The sequence below is a fragment of the Clarias gariepinus genome, chromosome 13 (assembly GCF_024256425.1).
Source record: "Clarias gariepinus isolate MV-2021 ecotype Netherlands chromosome 13, CGAR_prim_01v2, whole genome shotgun sequence".
In the NCBI taxonomy this organism is placed as follows: Eukaryota; Metazoa; Chordata; class Actinopteri; order Siluriformes; family Clariidae; genus Clarias; species Clarias gariepinus.
The window spans coordinates 3,367,552-3,389,141 of NC_071112.1; the positions used below are offsets into that span (position 1 = coordinate 3,367,552).

The window sequence follows — 21,590 nt, forward strand, 5'->3', positions numbered from 1 at the left end:
TAAAACACTGCTAAACAGAATTATTTTCCTATTATGCACTTTTGTTAAAGTACAAGTTGTAATGTAGATGTGGTAATTTTGTGACTAAGTTCTTGACTGATGTTTGACACTTGACAGCATGGTTAAACATAAGGAAGATTGCTCACCAAACCTCAGATTCCAAACACTGACCTCCAGACCTTTCACACAAACCCTGCTGTATTGGCCAAATAGTTAGTAGATCCACATTCCTGTAAGCATGTGTTTAGTGGTAAGGGGGAAAAAATCTTTAATTATTACATTAAAAATGCATATTTCCCTTCTTCACCAGTTTCACGCTGTACAGGTCTACAAAAAAGGAAAGTACAAAAATGAAATTAACTATATTACAGCTGTATCACACGTCAAATCAGGTGTTTGTGACACACAGCCACTAAACATGAGATTCCTTAGTCAATGAAACATTAGGAAATTATATTACCTCATTTCATAAATTGATCTCTGCATAATCATTGCTTTTATTTTAAATTGCATGTTCTTTCAAATACAAAATTTTATTATTATTATTTATTACATACACAGTATGATATGAAGTGAAATGCTTATACGACTGCTGTTTCCCATGCTTGGTGGGTTTCCTCAGGGTACTCAGGTTTCCTCCCACAGTCCAAAGACATTCAGGTTAGGCTAGCTGGCATTCCCAAATTGCCCGTAGTGTGTGAATGTTGGAGATCCCATCACAGATGTAAAAATGAGAATAAATAAATGGTCACCATTGGCCTCCACTATTATTTATGCAGTTAATATTAATACATTATATGACACCTTTAACAATGGAGGATCAGTGTGTCTTCACCTCTCCTTAGGGGATATTAGTCATTTTGTCAGTTATATTGTATGGTGGGTTTATAGTATGTGTCTGGTAACTAAAATCAAGCTCATAAGATATCAGAGTCTTGGTATGACCAGTAATCATGTCTTGTTTTGAAATCAGTGGGCTAAATTACACATTAGGTTGGCACATGGCCGAGCACATTTCCAGTTATTAATGATGATTTGGTGCAATTAATCAGAGTGCCTAGGTAAATATCTTGCTGTGATATGCCAGATAATGGAAAGCAAACACAACATCTATGGTAAATTTCAAATTAATTTCCAATTGCATGGAAATGTTCTATTTGCTAGCTACCCTAGACCACAGTATTTGCTGATCTGAACAAGAACATGGCATTTTAAGCTACAGTACAGGACATAATTATTCAATATTCATATTGGATGTGGGGTTAACCTCATAAGACCCGAGCTTTAATTTTGCAGGCATTTTTTGTTTTTCCTATATATTTGGGATCAGTAGGACTTGATAAGTATAAAATCTTTAACAGAAAAATGAGTTTGTTTAGGAAATTGAGTTTGACACCCTTTTGTGTTTCTACTAATTACTAATAGAGTGTGTTATGCTTTTGCTTGAAACTTGCTACCATTATATGATGTTAGAAAAGTACCTACTAATAAGGGCAGAAGGTTTAAGTTAGACAGAATAAATTATAAGTATGCAGATGTGAATTAAGTTGTATCCACTTAACAACTACATTATTAAGACTAGCCATGATCAAGTTAATACCCAGCCTTAAGGGGGTTGAGACCAAGTCAAAACCAAAGTCCAAATGAAAGCAAAAATGCAAAACTGATCATGGCTGCACTAATATATACAGTATAAAGCATTATGTACAGCCTTAAAGCATTATTAGATACTTATACATATACCATGACAAACATGTACAGACAGAAGTCAACCAGACAGAACTGACAGTTGAAACATAGGAGGTCATATGTAATGAAAAACATTTAGAGTATAAAAATAGAAATTTGAACAACATAGAAATTTGTGAACAAAGTTAAGCTACTTTAAATAAAGTACCCATAAAACTTTCACATAGTTGAATACTGTATAACTGTGTCTCAGGACCTTGGACATGTATTCATTTATAGTTCCCTTTATCATTTTGTAGAACAGTAGATTAAAGAGCCTGGTGAACTGGACCTCAGCAGCAAGGTCAAGTCTTGCTCTACAACATTACATATCATAAAACTTAGGTACATTATAGGTGCAAGTATTCACAGTCAAAAAACATACACTGATCTGCCACAACATCGATACCACCAAAATGTGAACTGAACAACATTGAATAGTAATTATATACCAGTGAACTGGTGACATGGCCATGGATACCCAAGGAACACCCATGCCCCTTGGAACCAAAAACCAGCACATTTGGTTAAATCTAAAAGAAAAACCAATGCAGCACAAATTGCTCATGCCACCCAACTCACGCCACCCAAGTATCCAGCACCAACATCCTGATGTCAGACGCCACAACATGCCACCAGAGATCCTACAGAACCATGCCTGAGGGATCCACACAAGGGGAACCCAAAAAAATAGATGGTTTTAATGTTAATGTTTTGATGTTGCTTTTAATGTTTTAAAGCCAAATATGGTGTTACATGCTGCAGTATGGAGAGCCGCACCACGAGATGTTATAATATTAATAAGAGCCCTAACGCGGGGCTTCTAAGGGGTAAATTAAACGAGTGGCTGTAAGAGCACTTATGATACATTTTGTACTTTAAATGCACAGAAAGACCTTTTTGTTTGGAGATAGCATGGAATTATTAATTAAGGAACTTAAAAGGAAACGAAAGGAAAATAAAAACAAAATAAACAGAGCTTCGCTGTCTGGACAGGGCTCTGGTAACTAAATATGAAACTTAGAGAGGTTGTGTTTTTAGTGTAAACTTTACACTTAACTCTCCTTCTCTCTCTCTCTCTCTCTCTCTCTCTCTCTCTCTCGCTGGCATCTTAAGGAGACAAAGGCTGGGTCTTCACCTTGTCTCTTGAGCACGTTTTATTTTTGTCTTTATCTTTGTCTTTTTCTTTGGTCTTTGGCCCAGATACTTTACCGGCGCTTAAATATACATATATAGGCCCCTTAAATATAAGGGCCAGGTGTGGCGCGTTCAGGCTGATTGCGGCGTTGCCTGGCAACCGCGTGTCTATAAATGGCTTCACCTTTGCCTGTTCAGAACTCCGCGCGGTAGCAGCCAGCGGATCTTCCCATTCCAAACAGTGCAAAGCATTTTCGCGTGGTTCTGCCCCTCGTGAGACCCGTAACGTTACATATAAAATATCCTTCGGTCAAAAACTGGATCAGATGTTTTAGCTGAATTCTTTAATGGGCTTCTGTCATCTGTGAAGTGTTAGATTGTCCAAGCCTATCTGTAACCAGATGAAGTTTTTGCTGGACTCTCTGACTTAACATCATTTACCAACAGCATGTGATTGCACATGGTTAAAAATCCTGTCCTTCCTTCAAAGCTTGGTTATTCATTGATTTTTCCTATACAATGAGTAAAGGATTTTGATTCCGCAGTGTCACAAGATACTTTATGAGTAAATATTACTACTCACTGACTCAGGACATTTGATTACTAACAGGAATAAACAATCATGGCTCCTAGAAATTATCGTCTTGCATGAATTTAGCAATAACTGTACAATTATTTATTTAATGCATAAAGTATTTTTCTGTGTTTTTACAGATACAGATTAACATTTTTCTTTGATTTTGATGGCTACATTGTAACAAACTGCAGCACTGGCAAAGACACAGGGTACAGTATGACTAGATATACAGTAGTTATTATGATTTCATATTATACATGTTTCATTCATTTTTGTGAACTAAACCTGCCGATGCTAAAGATGCTAATAGCTAAGTAAATAGCTTGGTCATGTATCATCACTACACACTCATCATTTGCTTATCAGGGACGAGTAGACTATGGATCGTGGTGAATTAGAGAATTAGACCTTGACAGTAGATTTTGTTTTTCAACATTAAACAGTATATACAAAAAACATAACTACATTTAGGGTAATTTTTTTTTTCTTCAATTTTATTTAAAGATATTAACTAGTCTAGGTTTTTTTTTTATAAAGGCGTAGGTTTTACCAAACACTTTTAGCATGAGACACATATAAAAGGACTGACTGTTTTTATTTAGAAAGCAAATCTGTTTTGATTTACTGCACCTAATTAACCAATTAACAATCTACATGACTATTACTATTACATAACTAGTCTGTATGCCCTTTATGTTTGTTTATACTGTAATACTGTTATAATTAAAATAGGAGTGTAAAAGTCATGGGGTTTCATCTGGATAATTACAGCTGGATTTTTTTATGTCCTCCTGTCATCTTCCAGTAATCACTGATTTGTCCTAGCCCACTGTAACCAGATGACGTTACTCTGTACTGTCTAATTTAGAAACAAATGGAACTTTTTAAACCTCTCATGTTTCGGTTTCTTAGAAAGGGTTTTTGAACAGATTCGTACTTCCTGTTTTTCTTCCTTGTGCAATCTTCAATGATATTATTAGTGCAGCATAAAATCTGGTCATGTAAATGTAGGAATAAAAAGTCTTTGATCCTACATAGCATGCCCTTGTCTGAACTTTTTTGGTTACTGTAAAAAAAAGATGGAAGACAAACAGACAATAAGTTCATTATTTTTAATATTGTAGACGTAAGGCATATACAAAGATAAAACATGTTTAATAAAAATGCACTGGATTTGTGATAGACATAAAATAGTTAGACTTCTTATGTATGCATGTAAATTGTTGTGCGTGTAATTAATTCCACAAGTTGTTACACTGTTTATATTTGAATAATATTTTTGAATAATCTATTAAACATAATAAATACATAATGATTATGTAAAATAATGTGAGAACAGGCTAAGATATGCCTTTAAAGTGACTTTTTAACTGCAACATATCTGAGAATGTCTGGACCAGGTCATATCTGGCATGATGTGTTTATGGCTGCTATAATAATTATTCACTTGTAACTCTATTATGGCCGTGCTGTACACCTGGAAATAAACTGATGTCTTCTGTGTCACCTGATACGGTTATGGCATAGTTATACTGTATATGTCTCATGAAGCAGAGCTCAACTAGATGCCTGTTTATTAAATGGGGCAATGAAACCAGCAGAGAATGATTCAGCAGTGTTTTTTGCACATGCTTTGAAAAATGTGACAGCGATTAGCAGGTTATCATAACATGCGTGCATATTGTGTAGGTTAAAAACACAGAGCATGAGATGTAAACATTTCTCAACAGTATGACATCTGAGACAGCAAATACAAAACTAAGGGTTATAAATATGTTATGTCATTATGAAAGCACATCTTTGCTAACCTGCTTAAGGGAAGTGATTTGTTTTCATTTCTGTAAGTTTGGAGTCATGCGGTCATCTGCTGAGAGTTTATCTGCCTCACAGTTAAAGACATGTCTTGCAAAATTTCTGGACAATAAAACAAGATTCCTCGTAGTGGTAAAGGCTGGCAAATAAAATGAGTAGTGAATATTTCCATTTGATGTGCATGTGTAGGAGAAGGCTATGGAACAAGTCTGCACAATAATTTTTTTTTTTAGTTTGAATCAATAATTATGATAAACATTGCAGATTTCATAATTTCCCATACAACATCATGCATACATATGCATCTTTGATCAAGTGCCAGTATTACCGTATTCTCAGTGAGTTGTACACATTGTTGCAGACTGGCAAAATTATAACATGTCGGGAAAACAATCACTGATTGTGCTATTTATTGTAAAATTAACCCCCAAAAAAGTATATAGTCTTTATACTTTAATATAGTTTTAGTGCTAAATAATTTAAATTGTTAATTAAACATAAATTTATATCATATGGTATATGTTAACAATGGTTTAACTGTTATTCCAATATTAAAAGATATATAATTCCATGATTTTATGCATCAGTTACTTGTAATCCATATTTATACATCAAAAACGCCAATTCTTTTCTGTCTCTGTGCTGACACCTTCTGTTAATCTCTACAGTCTGAGACACCTCTGAAACGAGATGAAGTGTTGCTATAGTTGTGCTGCAGGTCACACACTTGTTTTCCCCAATCTTGCATGCACAAGGTGTATGTACATTACATGTAAGGAAAAGAACCCTAGTAAAATATTTACAGTTCAATTTTTTTACTGGTCAGGCACAAATTTTCCATCTAAATATCTCTATTAGGAGTGGATGGATTTGATGTTGTTGTTTTTTTTGTTGTAGTTTTTGTGTTTTTTTTTTAAAGAAATATAGACATGTGATTAAGTTGTGTATGGATGTAAAGAAGCCACAGTTTAGTTGTGCACACATAAAGAAAGCAAGGATGTTATAAATGTGCTAGCTTTCCTTTGTATAACAGGGTGAAGTGTGCTTCAAACCACAGTCCTACAGAAACCACATTTAAAAATAGGCATGCATGAGAGAAGATGAAAATATTTCAGTATCTCACAGAATCTCACATTATTTGTTTATGCAATTTAGCATTGCAGTGGTTTCAGATCCAGTCACAAAACAACAGGGCAGAAGGGTAATACGCACACACGCACGCACACGCACACACACACACACAAAAAGTGACACTCCAACACTACAGTTTTTTTTTTATAATGAAAGTAGCAGGATTAGCATGCTCTGTCCTTGATTGAAATGTTTTCAATAAATTATAGTTCAGTAGTGCATAGGTTTAAAATTTATATAAGTTTTTTTAAATAATAATGTAGTATTAATTAAATGGGTGTAATAGAGATACATGTTCATACTACATATTTTCCTTATATAATAGTCTAATAATATTTTTTACATGGGAAAAAAAAAATCTACATTATCATCAACCACTTGTTGGTTTCAGTGAGCTGTTCAAACTAATACCAGTCAGACGCCTATGTCTTTTCTTTCAGTTTCTTGGAAAGGGTTCTTACCTACGTCAAACATCCTGTTTGTTTCCCCATATGTCAAACTTACGCCTTTCTTTCTGTCTCTGAGACTTAAAAGGAAATGTTAAATGTTTTACATGCAAGTCTCTGCTGTTCAGAGGCGTTAAAAGTACCAAAACATGTACGACTCTATAGCTTCAAATTGCACACTTCAGTTAAAGTGGAAAAGTAAAGATTTCATGTTACTTAAAGTTTGAAATGAAAGGTATAAAAAGTCAGAAAAGAAAAAAACATCAGCTTTTAATCACACCTTATTTTTACAAGCTAAAAGTAAATCGGTGTCTCTTTTATTAAAGAATCAATTAATATGTAAAAAAAAAAAAAAAAAAAAAAAAGTTACCCATCAGGAGCTTTATAACACAAGCAAATGTAATGTTAGCAAGCATGATAAAAATTCAGGCTAATAGTGAGCTAACCTTTTAACAACTAACTAACTACAGCAAATGTACTACAAATGTTAGCTAGTACGATACAAACTAACTGCATGCTAATAGTAAGCTAACCTTTCAGAAACTAGCAATTAGCCGAGGCTAACTCCTACAGCAAATACATAGCTAGCAGAGCTGCTAACTCATGCGTTGAGTGTGAGACTCACGCGGTCACTCATCTTCACATGCTCTCATGTCACATGTCAAATTTCTCACACTTTCATATTTAAAAGAATTTTCTGTCTTGGAAGACGCAAGCAAAATCACTTACTAACGAGTCAGCTGTTAGCATCAATGTTTAGCGTGAGGGCAGAGACATTAAGGAAACGCATGTAAATATTAACAGTGACGTTAAAATATTTGAATTGAGTTTAATTATGTTTAATCACTTTAATATTAAATAGAACACACAGATTCATACATGCAGCACAATCCCACTTTACAGGATATCCGCTATATTTATTTTTCCTGTTTATTTCTTCTCCCCTTCTTTTGTATCAATAATGATTATTATTTAACTGTACTTTCCCCATTTATTATTTTTTATATTCATTATTCAATACATATATTTATTATTATTATTATTATTATTATTATTGTTGTTGTTGTTGTTGATGCTGTGATTGTTATTATTACCTTTGCCTTTTGCTTTCCTTCTTTTTAAGTAGTTTTCTTTCCTGTGTCACTTTTGTTTATATACTGTTTTTAACCTTTTGTTTATATATATATATATATATATATATATATATATATAAATATATATATATATATATATATATATGTATATATATATATATATTATTATGTTTTTTTTTTTTTATTATTTTTTTTTTTTACACCTTTTGTTCCATGGCTATTGCACTACTGCTGCATTTCACATCATATTGCATGTGTTTTGTTGTATTCTCTCTTAATCAAGTTTGTTATGCCCGAGGCTCTTATGAGTTTAAATAGTGATATAGTTTGGGTGTAACTTCACTCAATGCAAATTTTTTAACTTTCTCTCTTCTCTTCTATGTGTGTATATATATTGTTTGAAATTTCAGTTCTGAAATTAATAGAGTCACAAGTCCTTGTTGTTTTACTTTAACACCGCAAGGCTTAAATATAGCATTATACTGTAGATCTCGAGCCATACAGGTTAAGGTGTATGGTTAGTGTTAAACAAAATGTCTGGGCATGCGCAATGGGATCACGCCAAGCTTTTTGCAAAAACTGGAAGCTATGAGCTAGTCCAGCTACTGAACCTGATGATACATACACCAGCTATATGATGTTATAGTGTAACTATATGTTAATATAGTGAACTAACTTTTCAGCAAATAGAAATTAGCTAAACCTAACCAGCAACAGAAAATGTTTCTCAAACATTAGCCAGTCTGATAAGACATTTGATGTTATAAACTAAATTAATGCTTAAAACTAGCTACCATTTGAGAGATTAGGAATTAGTTAATGCTAACTGACAACACCTTTTTTCCTAATGTTGTAAACGCTAGCGAGCATGATAACTTGCGTGAAACTCCATCAGGATTTCCCTTTTTAAGACACGCATGGATTTTACAAAAAAAAAAAACAATAATATGAGTCTGAGTGCATGTGACCGAAACTTCTTTCAGATTCTTAGACTAACAGAGTGGGAAGAGACCACCACAATGTCTCACAGGAAAACCACTCACTCACAGATGGCTTTGTCCTGCTACTGTAGCTCGAGGGCGAAAAAAGGAAAAGTAGTAACTTACTCGTGTTTTACACCTTTTTTTATGGCAGCACATGAAAGACTTTTTAGACACTTTTTAGACCTATGGTTTGTAGACTCTGTCTAAGATCAGCTGATATACAGCATGTGCATTTATTTGCCCAATTAAAGCTCAGTGAAATGCACAGAGGCAGATTATCTCTCTTGTTGTAATCCTGTTGTTGTTGCACATGAGTCTGGTAAAGTGTGAGAAACGCTGAGTCAACAGTCATGTGTATGCAAGGATTTTATGGGAAATAAGCTATGGGGAAATAGTCAGCAGTAAATCAGGATTACAATATGTGTTTATGATTATAACCAACACATGGTTTTTGGCATGTTGCAACATGCGTATCAGGATTATTGTTGTAAAGCTGTCACAAAACTCTTACAATGTTTGAGCAAAAACAAAAAATACAAACAAACAAAAAAAAAGGTTTGACTATTTTAAGGACTTATTTTTTTCATAGAATAAAGAAATATTAAAGATTTTAGTTTCTTTAGTAATAAATTGTTGTAATAATGATAATAATAATAATAATAATAATAATAATAATAATAACAATAATAAAATTTTATTCAGTTAAATTTTATTTGTGTAGCACTTTTAACAACTGTCATTGTTGCAAAGCAGCTTTACTGATCTGCAGTCATACTGTGTGTTAGAAGGCTGAAAGTTCAGTAGAACAGGAGGTATGTTAATATGGATGAAGTTAATATGGAGTCCAGTTCGTTATTGGAGGCTCAGGTAGATTTGTAGGAAACTCCAGTCCTGACTGCAGTCACAAGTCCTCAGAGAACAGCTGTCGACATCAGCCGAGACCAGGACTGTCTTTGTGGAAAAGTGGGACCGTCCCCAGTCACCACATGCACCCCAGGCAGACCACACTGGTCTCCATGCGACGAGATCTCCAACCAGAAGTGGAGACCAGGACGAGTCAGACAGGTCCAGAGGGCAGCTCGCTCAGGAGCGACATGTATAGCTCGCCAGAGAGACAGGGAGAGGTAAAGAGAGAGAGGAGGGGTGGGGGGGAGAGCGGAAGAGAAGCAACCAATCACATAAAAAAATAATAAATAAATAAAATAATAATAATAATAATAATAATAATAATAATAATAATAATAATAAATTCTACTGCATATTTGGTGTTGTGACTGTAGCATAATATGGGATTTATTTACCCATTTATTTACTCACTCTACACCTTGGTCAGGGTCAGGGTCTGTCATTATGGGTAAAATTAAATGGAATTATTTTTGAACAAAATAAAATAAAATCTATGTGTTTCTTCATTAAGCTCTCTTAAAAATTGTGAAAAATGGTAAGGACATTAAAAACATGCTGATAAATGTGCTAAAACTAAAAGGTACTATATTATGGGTACTAATACTAAAACTGAAACTGTAAAAAAAAAGTGTTACTAACTTTAACTAATAGTGTAGGGGAAGTGATTTGCTTTTGAAGGCATATTTTTTTATTCATTTATTCATTCATTCATTCATTTATTCCTTCAGTCATTCTCTGTTTTTCAGTCACTGTTTTGATTCTTGCTTAGAACATGAGAGACACCAACAGGTCACTGCAGGAACACTGGCTTAGCTTTAAAATGTACTTTTGGTCAATGTTGTACACCTTGTTTAAAATGGCTAAAATCACACCTGAACAAGAGAGACTAGCTCACACCATCTAATAGCATTTTCTGTACATGCTGTGGAGTAAAATTACTAATCCATAAAGTTTAAAAAAAAAACTCTATTACTGTTGAAGTTGGATGCTTGCTGCTGTATCTGCAGGGAGGAAGCGATACAAGTTATTACCACCAGAGGGCAGTGTTTTCCCACAAAGTATTTCCTTTAATTCTGCCAAAACAAAATTATGGAGCTTTTAATGTGTGTGGAGGGGTATCATTTTAATGATTGATTTATTAATTTCTCAACATCTGAACAAAATGGTAAAACTGGCAACTTACTTTCAACAATGAAACTGTTTTAGTCATTGTTTAGTCAATAAACCTAAAGCTTATAACTACAATAAACCTCGAAAGGAACTAGACTTATATTAATGTACTCTATACATTTATAATTTTATACTGTATTTATACTGAAATTTCTGGTGATTGAAATTTACACAACGTTGATCATTCAAGAACACCACTTGTACAAAAACACACACACTTGGATAAACAACATCTTGCAATGTCGCACACCAACCTGCACAATAATTTTTCGCACAATATCTATTGCTGCAAAATGTTTACTGCATTTACCATCTCATGGACAATTTATTTGCACTACCTCAACTAAGCCTTTTCCACATGTTTGTGCCATTGAAGGAGTTCCTGGGAGGCCGGCGTTTCAGACGTGAAGAAGGCAGTCCAATCATGGCTCCAGCATACTGAGAAAACTTTCTACCTTGATGGTGTCCAAGCACCGGTGAAACACTGAGATAAGTGCATTAGTGTAGCAGGAGATTATATGAGAAATAAAGGGAGATTTTACTATTTCTTAGTTCTGTTATTCTGCACAATCAAAAGTCCCAGTTCAACTCGAAAGCCTCTCAAATAAATAAAAACACTGTATATCGTATATTTTGCTTATGGTACTTCACTACATTAAACAAGCGCATAAAATGCACAGCTTTCTGAACCTTTATCATACAGCTCAAGCCAATGGCATGTTCCTGTCGATGCCAATAAAACACATACACATGCATAACATCTTGCTCAACAGCAGTGACAGATTCTCACTACATGCCAATGCTTCACCGGCATTTACACACTTTAAAATTTGGCAACCAAACGCATTCATTCATGTTTGATTTACAGCATGTTAAAGTACTTGTTAGGTCACTCCCACTTTATCTGAGAAAATTATAATTTATTGTTTTACAGCAGACTGAAAAAGACTTTATTCATGTCAATATAAATAAATAGAAGCAAACACAAATATTAATCGTCAAACTTCAGCTAAATTCAAAAGACAGACATCATTTTTTAAACAGAGTGGCCCTAAAAAACTTTTATTAATTCACATATTTTCAGTTTTTTCATGCCGTCTTCTTCTTATTGATCATCTAGGATTATGCATTCTTTCCTGCTGATAAAGACAACTGCAGCATTTAGGAATAATTTATCATTATTAAAACTAACAAAAAATGACTTTACAAATGTACAAATATTCTTGTGTTGTGAATTTTAAATGAGATATTCGAGTATGAACTGTTAATAAGTGTATGCTTATATTTTTTCTCGTTGTCTTTATTATTTTGTATAAAAAGTCAACTTAATTTCACAATCTAGAAAGAATTGAAAAGGATTAAAGCTAACATAAAAAACAAGTTATGACTTTTTTTCTGAGAATTCAGACAATAAACAAACTCCTTGTGACTTATTTCTTCAACTTTTAATTTAAAAAAATTAAGTTTTTCTCAGAATTCCAAATTCATTTTTTTTTATTATTATTCTGATTTAATCTCAGAAAAAAAATCAGAACAAAAATATTTCTTATGGTAGACCTAATTGTATTCCATAAGAGAATATTTTAATAGGAAATAAAAGTCAAGAAGTTAATTTCACAGGAAAGCAAATTAAATAAAATATGTGAATTTACAGAAAGTTTTTTTCATAGTAAATATATATGAAAAATGCCACATACTTACATACATAATTAAATTACTTTTATATACATAATTTTCCAACTGAAACTACTTTATAAATTCATACACATCAACGAATCACTGGCCTTCAAATGATGTCAAATTCAGTCAATACAGTGTAATATTTAAAACAAAATAGTACACTTAATTAATAAGAAAAACAAACAACCATAAACATCCCTTGGCGACATACAGTATTTTTATCTCTGTATAATCAAAAGTGTGATGAATATGAAAATCCCATCACGGACCTGTACTACATATCATAATTAACCTGCTATCATCTTTAATTATTTCATGCTTGTTTGTTACTTCATGTCTTCTTTGTCAGTCTTTCCTCGATTCTTTTCATACATCCTCGTTCTCTATTTTTATTCAAGTCTCTCAAGTCAAGCGACTGTCCTGGCAGTAGGATGGGCTTTTTGTTAGACAAAACAAACAAAAACACAGGAGACATAAAAAAAAAGAAAAAAAAAGGAAGGATTAGAGGGAAGGACAGATGCACGGAGCTGGACCTCTCTCATTTTCTGCTGTTCTTTCTCCATCCTCTTTTTATCTCCATGGTGCACAGATAAACCTGGCAAGGCCGAAGGGGTCTGATAGAGAGGAGCTCGGTTACAATGGCTCGGTCTGCAGCTCTCCAGAGCTTTAATTGGACGAGTCGATGATCAAGATGGTCGTTAAAACCAGTAGAGCTCCTTCCCTTTCTTATGAGGCTGTAGCCCTGGAGTGCAAAGCAGACATGGGCACAAAAGACAAGACAATGAGGATACAAGAAGACACAGGTCTCCATGGATGCTTGATGACACTGAGCACAAACACTCGCTTGGACTGGTTTGTACCTGTTCTCTATTAAATACTCTCTGAATATAATGGTGGTTAAAAGCAAATGGAACGACATCTCTGTTAGATTTTGTAACAGCAGAGCAAAACACCGAACAGTCAAGTATTACTCAAAAACTCACTCACACACTGGACATCTGGTCAAGTCATTTTTGTTGTAAAAAAAAAAATATATGACTGAATTAGTCATGTAAGTAACAAAACATTTGGGCGCATGTTTTAAAGGAATTATTAACTAGGGGGTGATGTGATGCAGAATGATGGGAAACTGTTACCAAAACAGTGCTGAATAAGTTCCCATAATCTCAAAGAATTCTCTTTCCATTATACCTTGACAATTTGCCAACACTAACAAATTCCAATTTATTAATGAATGATTCATAATACTTTTGTCCATTTATCACTTAAGCATAATGTTGAGGCCATTCATACATTTAATTAGAATTTAATTTTGACAATCATTTCCCGCACAAAAATCATGAATTTCACTTTAATGCACTGGTCGATCTGTATTTGGAAATGTTATTAAAAAATTATTTTATAATTAATAGGTATACATATTGTAGGAGAATCTTTTCTTAGTAATATTTTTCACTAACAAATATAAAATTAAAAACGAGTACATTATTCCTAATGAACAAAAGTTTTATAAATGGACAGAAATTACAGGAGATGCACTATTCATTTTTTAACCAGATAGATTTAAATGCGTATCTAATTGAAACTAGGGATGTTCAAGGTGGCGTTCAAGTCAAACCGGGACTCAATGTAAAATGTCTTGTGAATGAAGGTGTAAAAGCGAAGGACATTTATAAAAGACTTTAGGCACAGTACGGTGATGAGACTCTTATCCGCAGTAAAATATTTGAAAGGTGCAAACATTTTAAAGAAGCCGATATGTCCTTTATTGACGAGGTGGCACGGAGCACACTGTAGTCGTTCCTCTGAACAATCAGCAACTATGATGCCTTAAAAAACTGAATTACTGTAGCAGAGGACTATATAAAGAAATAAATTAGTGTGTTCTGTTATCCTGCACAATCATAAGTCCTGGTTTGACTTGAACACCCCAGGGAAGGCAACAAAAAAGTGCATTAAAGTGGTTTAAATTAGGTAACTGTGTTTATTTAATAATTTTGATAATTGTAATTATCACAGTCAGATCAAATAATTACTTGAAGTAATATGAATAAAAATTTACAAACCAGTCCCATGCACATTTCTTGTACAGCTCTGTACAACATGTGTGATATAGCTGAGGTGTAGGAACTTTCAGAGAACTAATTCTAATGAAACATTCAGGTTTTACCAGTGTGGGCTTCAGAAGCTCGCAGGGAAGTGCTCTTACCTGGGTCCATATTTAGGGCAAGTGCCATGTCTCCTGGTGGTAGCAGGCCAGGCCATGTGGGTGTAGGTTCAAGTTTTGCGACATCATAATGGCCAGGCAGGGTGTGGGGTAGATGAGGTGGCCTGACAGCAGGCATGAGCAGGGGACTATAGTGCGCCTCCAGCCCTGGCGCAGAGTAGAGTTCATGGAGGGACCGCGGGGGTCCGTACACCTGACTTTGTGTGTAGCCCCAGGAGTCAGGGGGGTGTGCGTGAGGATGGGCATGAGGTAAACCTGCATGTAGGGCTTGGGTGTAGGGGTCCACGGAGTACGCTGGAGTCCCTGATGGGTCACAATGGGGTCGACTGGGAGGTGATGGGTAATTACTGTCCCAAAAGGATGGAGGGAAATTTCTCCGACTGTTTGGAGATGTTGGTTCTAGAGACAGACAGAGGGAGAGAGTGAGAAAGAAGGTTAGATTTAAAAGAGGAAATCAAGAGATGGATAGATGGATTAAATTAAAATCATATGCGGCTTCGTTTTAATGCAGGTGCTTAGAAATAGGAGGATTAAAATGACCAATTACATTGTATTTTATTTAACTGACGTTTCATCCTGGTGCAATGCAAATAAATGTTTTTTTTTAATAATATAATTTTTACACAAGTTGTTTAATGAAAATGGAACATTTCACAGGTGTTCCAATTATTTTAGAAATTCAATTTAATACTAATTTTAATACCAATGTTGCATGTTTCCGGCTTTTATTGGGATGACTCTTGCATAATGGTAGCATATTGATCATTTGCTTGGGCATAAAACCCATGTTCTAGTTTCTGTAAAAATAAAGAAATGCACGTGCATTATTGTGGTGGCTTATAGCAACCTAACATATGACATATAGCATTTAAATTGTAACATGGCCTCCAATTTTCCTGATTTAAATCAGTCTAAAATGTCCTTCCTCATTTTATACAGCCACTTTGTATGGCATGGCATGCTAATATAGGATTTTGTTAGGGGAAATAACAACGGGCGGTGTCAGAAGGCAGCTGACTATCAGTAGCAAAGTGTGTCCACATTAGGACCCCTGCTTCTGAGGTGAAGTCATCTGTGTCACATGATTGCTCTTCATTTCTTTTGGGTTGGATCATATGGTGTTGCATGTACCTCCAATGTCCTTATAATAGATCACATAAATAAACAGTGCCTCATGACAGACAGAGACATTGAAGCCAGTTGAAGAGGGAACACGACACTGACAGACGGAATATGAATGGCTTGGTAAATAAGAAACAGAACAGAGATCGAACAGGACACAGGGACAAAGAGAGGGGCTTGTCCTTTCTTTCCATGGAGCCTAAGCCTAAACTATATAAGGTAGCAGTTGCATGCTGCTTGCAACACAGCGCAAGGACTCTGGCACTTTAAATCACCTCCTGTGATGACATCTTTCACTCTCAAGCTGAGAGAGTACACCCCAACAAAACCCTCCTACCCCCCCCCCCCCTCTATTACCACATAGCACCTCTCCTCTTCTTCTGCCACCCTCCCCTGTTCGTGCCTACCGCCTTCTCACCCCACCAGTTGTTTTCACTAGCCTCCTGTCAGCCCTTGTAGAATGTCAGGGGGCATTTTATGTTTTTGGCCATTACATTTATATTTAGAATTCTTCCGAAAAAAGACACCGGTGATGTAGTGTGAATCAGAGTAGAGGGCGTCAGCCATAAATCTTGGTATGGGGATAGCTAGGCCGCCTGAGCTGTTTGAAGCCGATACAGCTTCGAGCCTCGGAGCTTACCACCATATTTAAACATAGTATCTGTTGGGAGGCAGGAAGTCACATTAAAAGAGTTGAATGTAGACGGCAACAAGAGCGACATAATCAGAGAGGGCAGTGGTATTGTCATTGAGGCCAATACCCAGGCTATAAGGGAGCGATTGTCCTCCACCCACGAGCACGGGAATGGTTATAGACATTAATATATTTTAGAGACCTTCGCAGTTGCCAGGACAGCTTGCAATTATCATTACTGGAATGAGAACAAACTTAAATTATAGATTAAATAGAAAGTGTAACACTGGCAAAATCGTATATAACTCATCTTTTTTACATTTCATTTTGCAAACGTACACTCGTGAACCAATGCATCTAAAAAAAACATGCTACATTTTAACATCCTACAGATGTTCATCTACAAACTGACTCACTGACATGCCCAATGCTCCAATTACTTACAGTCCATTTCATGCTTCAAGACACATGAAACATTTTTTTGGTTCTCACCTGTGACGGCCTGGCTCGCTCTCCTCTTGCCTTCCATGGGCGTGCAGGAGCTGAGCGCTCTGGAGAAGTGTTCGTCCACCACGCTGCCGATGTCCCCTTGGTAGTAGGTGAAAAGGACGCATCGGGAACTCAGGTACTCGGCTTCCCCCACCTGCTTGTCTTTCTGTCCGCCCGAGGAGTACGCAGATGAGGACAGGCTTCCTGGCACCGGGTTCCCTCCTAAAACTGGGACCTCCTCTGATCCAGAGGCGTCCATTAGGTTCCTGTGCCGAGACGATGGACTGCTGCTGACACAAGTGGGAGTCTGGAAGAGAGTTGAATGGTGGAGAGTGCCAAACAGTGTCGTAATAGCCAGCCCATCAATGTGCATGCATGCATGACTGACTGGTGAGAAGTGCTCTGCAGTTATTTAACTACGGATAAAGCACTTTGAACAAATCAGAGCATGCATGATCCAGATGAAAAAAAGAAAAAAATACATTAGGTCCGTAAAAGTGCAAAAACATGGATATTTTGGATCAATTAATAAAAAAGCACTAAACAGTAATAAAGTCAATAAAGTAGGGATAAACTCACGGGAAAGCTGTCGACGAACGCGGAGGCTCCCGGTGCGTGAGGTGCGTAATGTCCATAAACCGGCCGCATCACATCTGGGCAGCTCATGATAAACACCGCCGCGCGCCGCTCCCGCGCGCCGCTCCCGCGTCCGAAGCGAACGCGCGCGCTGCTCTCGGCTCCTCGCCTCGTATCTCCGGGGGGGAAAAGAGGAAACCAGGACGCCGGGTGAACCCGCACAGCCGTGCAGCAGCGTCCGTTTTAGTTCTCTGTGCGCCGCGCTTTTTTTTTCTTTTTTTTTTTTTGGCAACGACTTCCAGGTGATACACTGCGGCGTGGAGACACACTCCACTCACACACACACAGTCGGAACCGGTCTTCCTTCTTGAGAGACGTCTGTCATGTGCTTTTGGCCAATCACAAACACATAGGGGTGTGCTGGAATAAGAGGAGGGGATTCCAAAAAAAAAAAAATGTTCATGTACTGTACGTGCGTCTGGTACACAAACATTTTCTTTTTATTAAAAACATTCTTCTAAAGACAAAAACACACACATCTGGAAACCAACCAACCAGATACCAGCATTAATTCTGTCCAGAAGTGGACTGTGGCAGCTGGAGTGTTGAATAGGTCATTGCCACCTCTCCAAAAAAGTATAATAATAATAATAATAATAATAATAAAACTTAACCCCTATAAATCCTGGTGCAAAATCGTCCCAAATATATAAAGTTCAATTAACTCACTTAACTCCACATTTAATGGGGGCATGGTGGGTCACTCTTATAGGTTCTGCACCTGCCACGTGGAAGGCCTGCAATTTTTGGTGTGTATCTTTTTTCTGCAGATAGAGATTAACATTTTTCCTTGTGCTACATTGCCATAATTAGCTCTACAGTGTCCAGCCTACTGTCAAATGGTTTGCATTTTGCCCACAAGGAACTTTGCAACTTTGCAAACTGTTCGGCTAATGACTGGACACTGGTTTTCTATTTCTATTCTGTATACAATAGTAAACTTCAAAAAGTTAAACCTTTTCTTGGATTATGACTGTACATCTAAAAACATGCATATACAAAAGTTAACGAACCAACATCATGTTTTTGTGATTCCTAACTAATTTATAGTTTAGGAATCACAAAAGAAGAAACTCTAAAGATGCTTTAAGACAACAGCAGGGTTATAATTAAATTACAATGAAAATTTATATTCTATTCTATTATATTCTATTATATTATATTATATTATATTATATTATATTATATTATATTATATTATATTATATTATATTATATAAAATCAAATGTATAAGCAATAAGCAATGTACATTTTCAGTACACAAGTAATAGAAGTACTCTGTGGCTGATAATTTGGTGATATTAAATGTTTGAACCTCGGTAAGTTAATTCAGCATTTTATCTTTATATGCATTTTTATATTTTGTATATTTAGTGGTGTGTAAATAACATACAGTATTTATAGCATTACCTCTTTTTTTGGAAAAGAAAAAAAGGAAAAACTTTATAACTCCAAGGTTTTGAGTTGCGTCATTCTCAGAAAATCACGTGGGTGTGAAGTGCATGTCACCAACCCTGAACATACCAAGAGCAAAGCAAAAAAAAAATTCTGTTTCCAAACTCACTGTGTGCACTTTCACGAGCAGAAAGACAGGCATCGGTTTGCACTCTTGTTCGAGAACCAGTATGACACCAGGATCATTTTACATAAATACCTAAAGAAAAGAAATCATAATAAATTCTACAAAAAAAATACTAAATGCTTATATTATACAAATCTTGTGCAAATTATAATCATAATAAATGTATGCCTAATGTATGTGTGGATAGAGAGCATTGTAATATTTGAAAAATAGGACTGACCAAATTGAAAAGAAGACCATAACAGATTCTACAAGGCAGAGACTTTTTAATCAAAGTACAGTTCACAAACGACAGCAGTCTGAAGGATGACATCATGTCATTTTCCTAAACTAAATTAATTTGCACAAAACTGTCTTTTCCAGAACATCCAATTTTTCTGCAATTTTATAAATCTAACACATTCTGTTTTTATGTCTGTGTCATATTTAAAAGCATTTATGCTTATTCTTAGGTAATGTTTAAGCTGAAGTAAAAAGAAAATGATAAGCTGAATACGGATCTTTTTTCTTTGGTTAAGATGTACAGATCTTTGTGACAAGTTGTCTGACAAGCTTTATAGACCATTAAGAGAAAAGTGCAGAATTTTAGGTCTTGTTGTTAGTTACGGTGGAATGTCTTTGAAGTGTTTTTTTTTTTTTGGCAGTTAAAAGAGTGTTGTAAGGAAGTGTTGTAATTTGAACTCAAAATGACCCTTACATCATAAGATTTTCTCAATCTTAATACAATCATTTGTTGTATGTCTATAGAATATTATAATTAGAAAAATCATCAGTTAAGCTTAGTTTCCCCCAACTACCCCCCACCCTCCATTGTTACAATTATAATACAACTGTTTTACTTGCTGCTTGCATTTTTCTAAAAAAAAAAAAAAAACCTGCAAAAATATTTTTTAACTTTTCACTGATGCAAACATGTTTTGAACAGCTCCTGGATGTACGAGCAACATAGTGTTTGCTCGTATTCCAAAAATGCTTCACAAGCCAAGACAAATTTTTTGCAAAATTCTTAAGGCGAAATTTTTAAGTCAGGGCGTTTGTATGCCGAGGTAACACTCACAAACCCTCATCCCAAGAATTAATAATGTCCTGTAGACTGTCAGTAAAATGACTGACAGGAGATCCGTCCAGATGCAAACAAGCCTAGGTTTTCCAAACAGGTTTTCTCAGCCACTGAACAATTCTGTTATGGCTTCATCATATGACTTGCATGTAATTTGTACTAGTATGGATTAAAAAAAAAAAAAAAAAACAATGACAATTTAAACTTTTAAAGAATGCTCAAATTATCTTTTTGTGAAAATTGTCAATATTTATTCAAATTGTGCTGAAGTTGCCTCCCTAAGATCAGTGATTATATTGCCTACAGCATGTAAAATCTGAAAATGAGGTGTGTGACGATAAGAGGATCTTGAATCGATAAGCCAGGTGATGAACAGTTAAACAGACTGCATACAAAAGTTATTTATGCTATTCATCATATAATAGCATTTATGTTAGGGGTAATAACTTTTTAACCTAATCTAATTACAGAGAGCTCAGCCTCGACATCGGCCCTTGAAGGTAACATCCTGCAGGATTGCCAGGTTTAGACTTTTATAGCAAATAGAGATGGTTTTGAAGCAAGCTAATGTTTCAGAAAAGCTTGGAGTGATATCCTGAAAATAAAGACATTGGTTCTGCATGTATATGCACATGACATCTCCATTGTGCATGTCCAGACATTTGGTCTAGCAGTAACCATACACCTACTGTAGATCTGCATAGTGTTTAATGTTTACAGTTTAGTGTTGCAGAGTCAAAGAGAAACAACAGCTGCATGCGGCTGTATTTATTGCTGTTGGTACAACTGACATCTACATTAAAAATATTTACAAAAAAAAAAAAAAAATTAAATAGTACCTACCTGAATGTGACCAGTTAGTGGACGGTATTGTACTGTTGTGTTGTTGTGTTGTTGTGTTAGTGGTGTCCACTGGAGGAATAAGGAAGAGTGAGACAAACCTTCTTTTCACATTTTCATTTTTGTAGTTAGATATCGTCATCATAAAGGTGATCAGTAGGTTACAACCAGATTAACAGTTTATAAAATGTGGAAAAAGGTCTACTTTTCTAACGAGCCTTTTTCAACTTTTTGTTTACTATTTTATTTTAATAATTATTACATATATTATATAACACTATGAAATAAAGCATTGTTGTTGTTTTTTTGTTGTTGTTTTTTTTGCAGTGACTAAG

General features: G+C 35.4%; 1 protein-coding gene across 1 annotated transcript; it reads right to left on the minus strand.

The window, feature by feature from the left end:
- Positions 1 to 12,676: 12,676 nt before the first annotated feature.
- vgll2b (vestigial-like family member 2b) lies at positions 12,677 to 17,984 on the minus strand. The gene is made up of 4 exons (XM_053510230.1): positions 17,716 to 17,984; positions 17,140 to 17,443; positions 14,874 to 15,290; positions 12,677 to 13,406 (listed from the first exon to the last, which is right to left on the minus strand). The coding sequence occupies exons 1-4, from the start codon at positions 17,800 to 17,802 to the stop codon at positions 13,363 to 13,365; spliced, it is 852 nt and encodes a 283-aa protein (XP_053366205.1). The 5' UTR covers positions 17,803 to 17,984; the 3' UTR covers positions 12,677 to 13,362.
- Between the last annotated feature and the right edge of the window lie 3,606 nt (positions 17,985 to 21,590).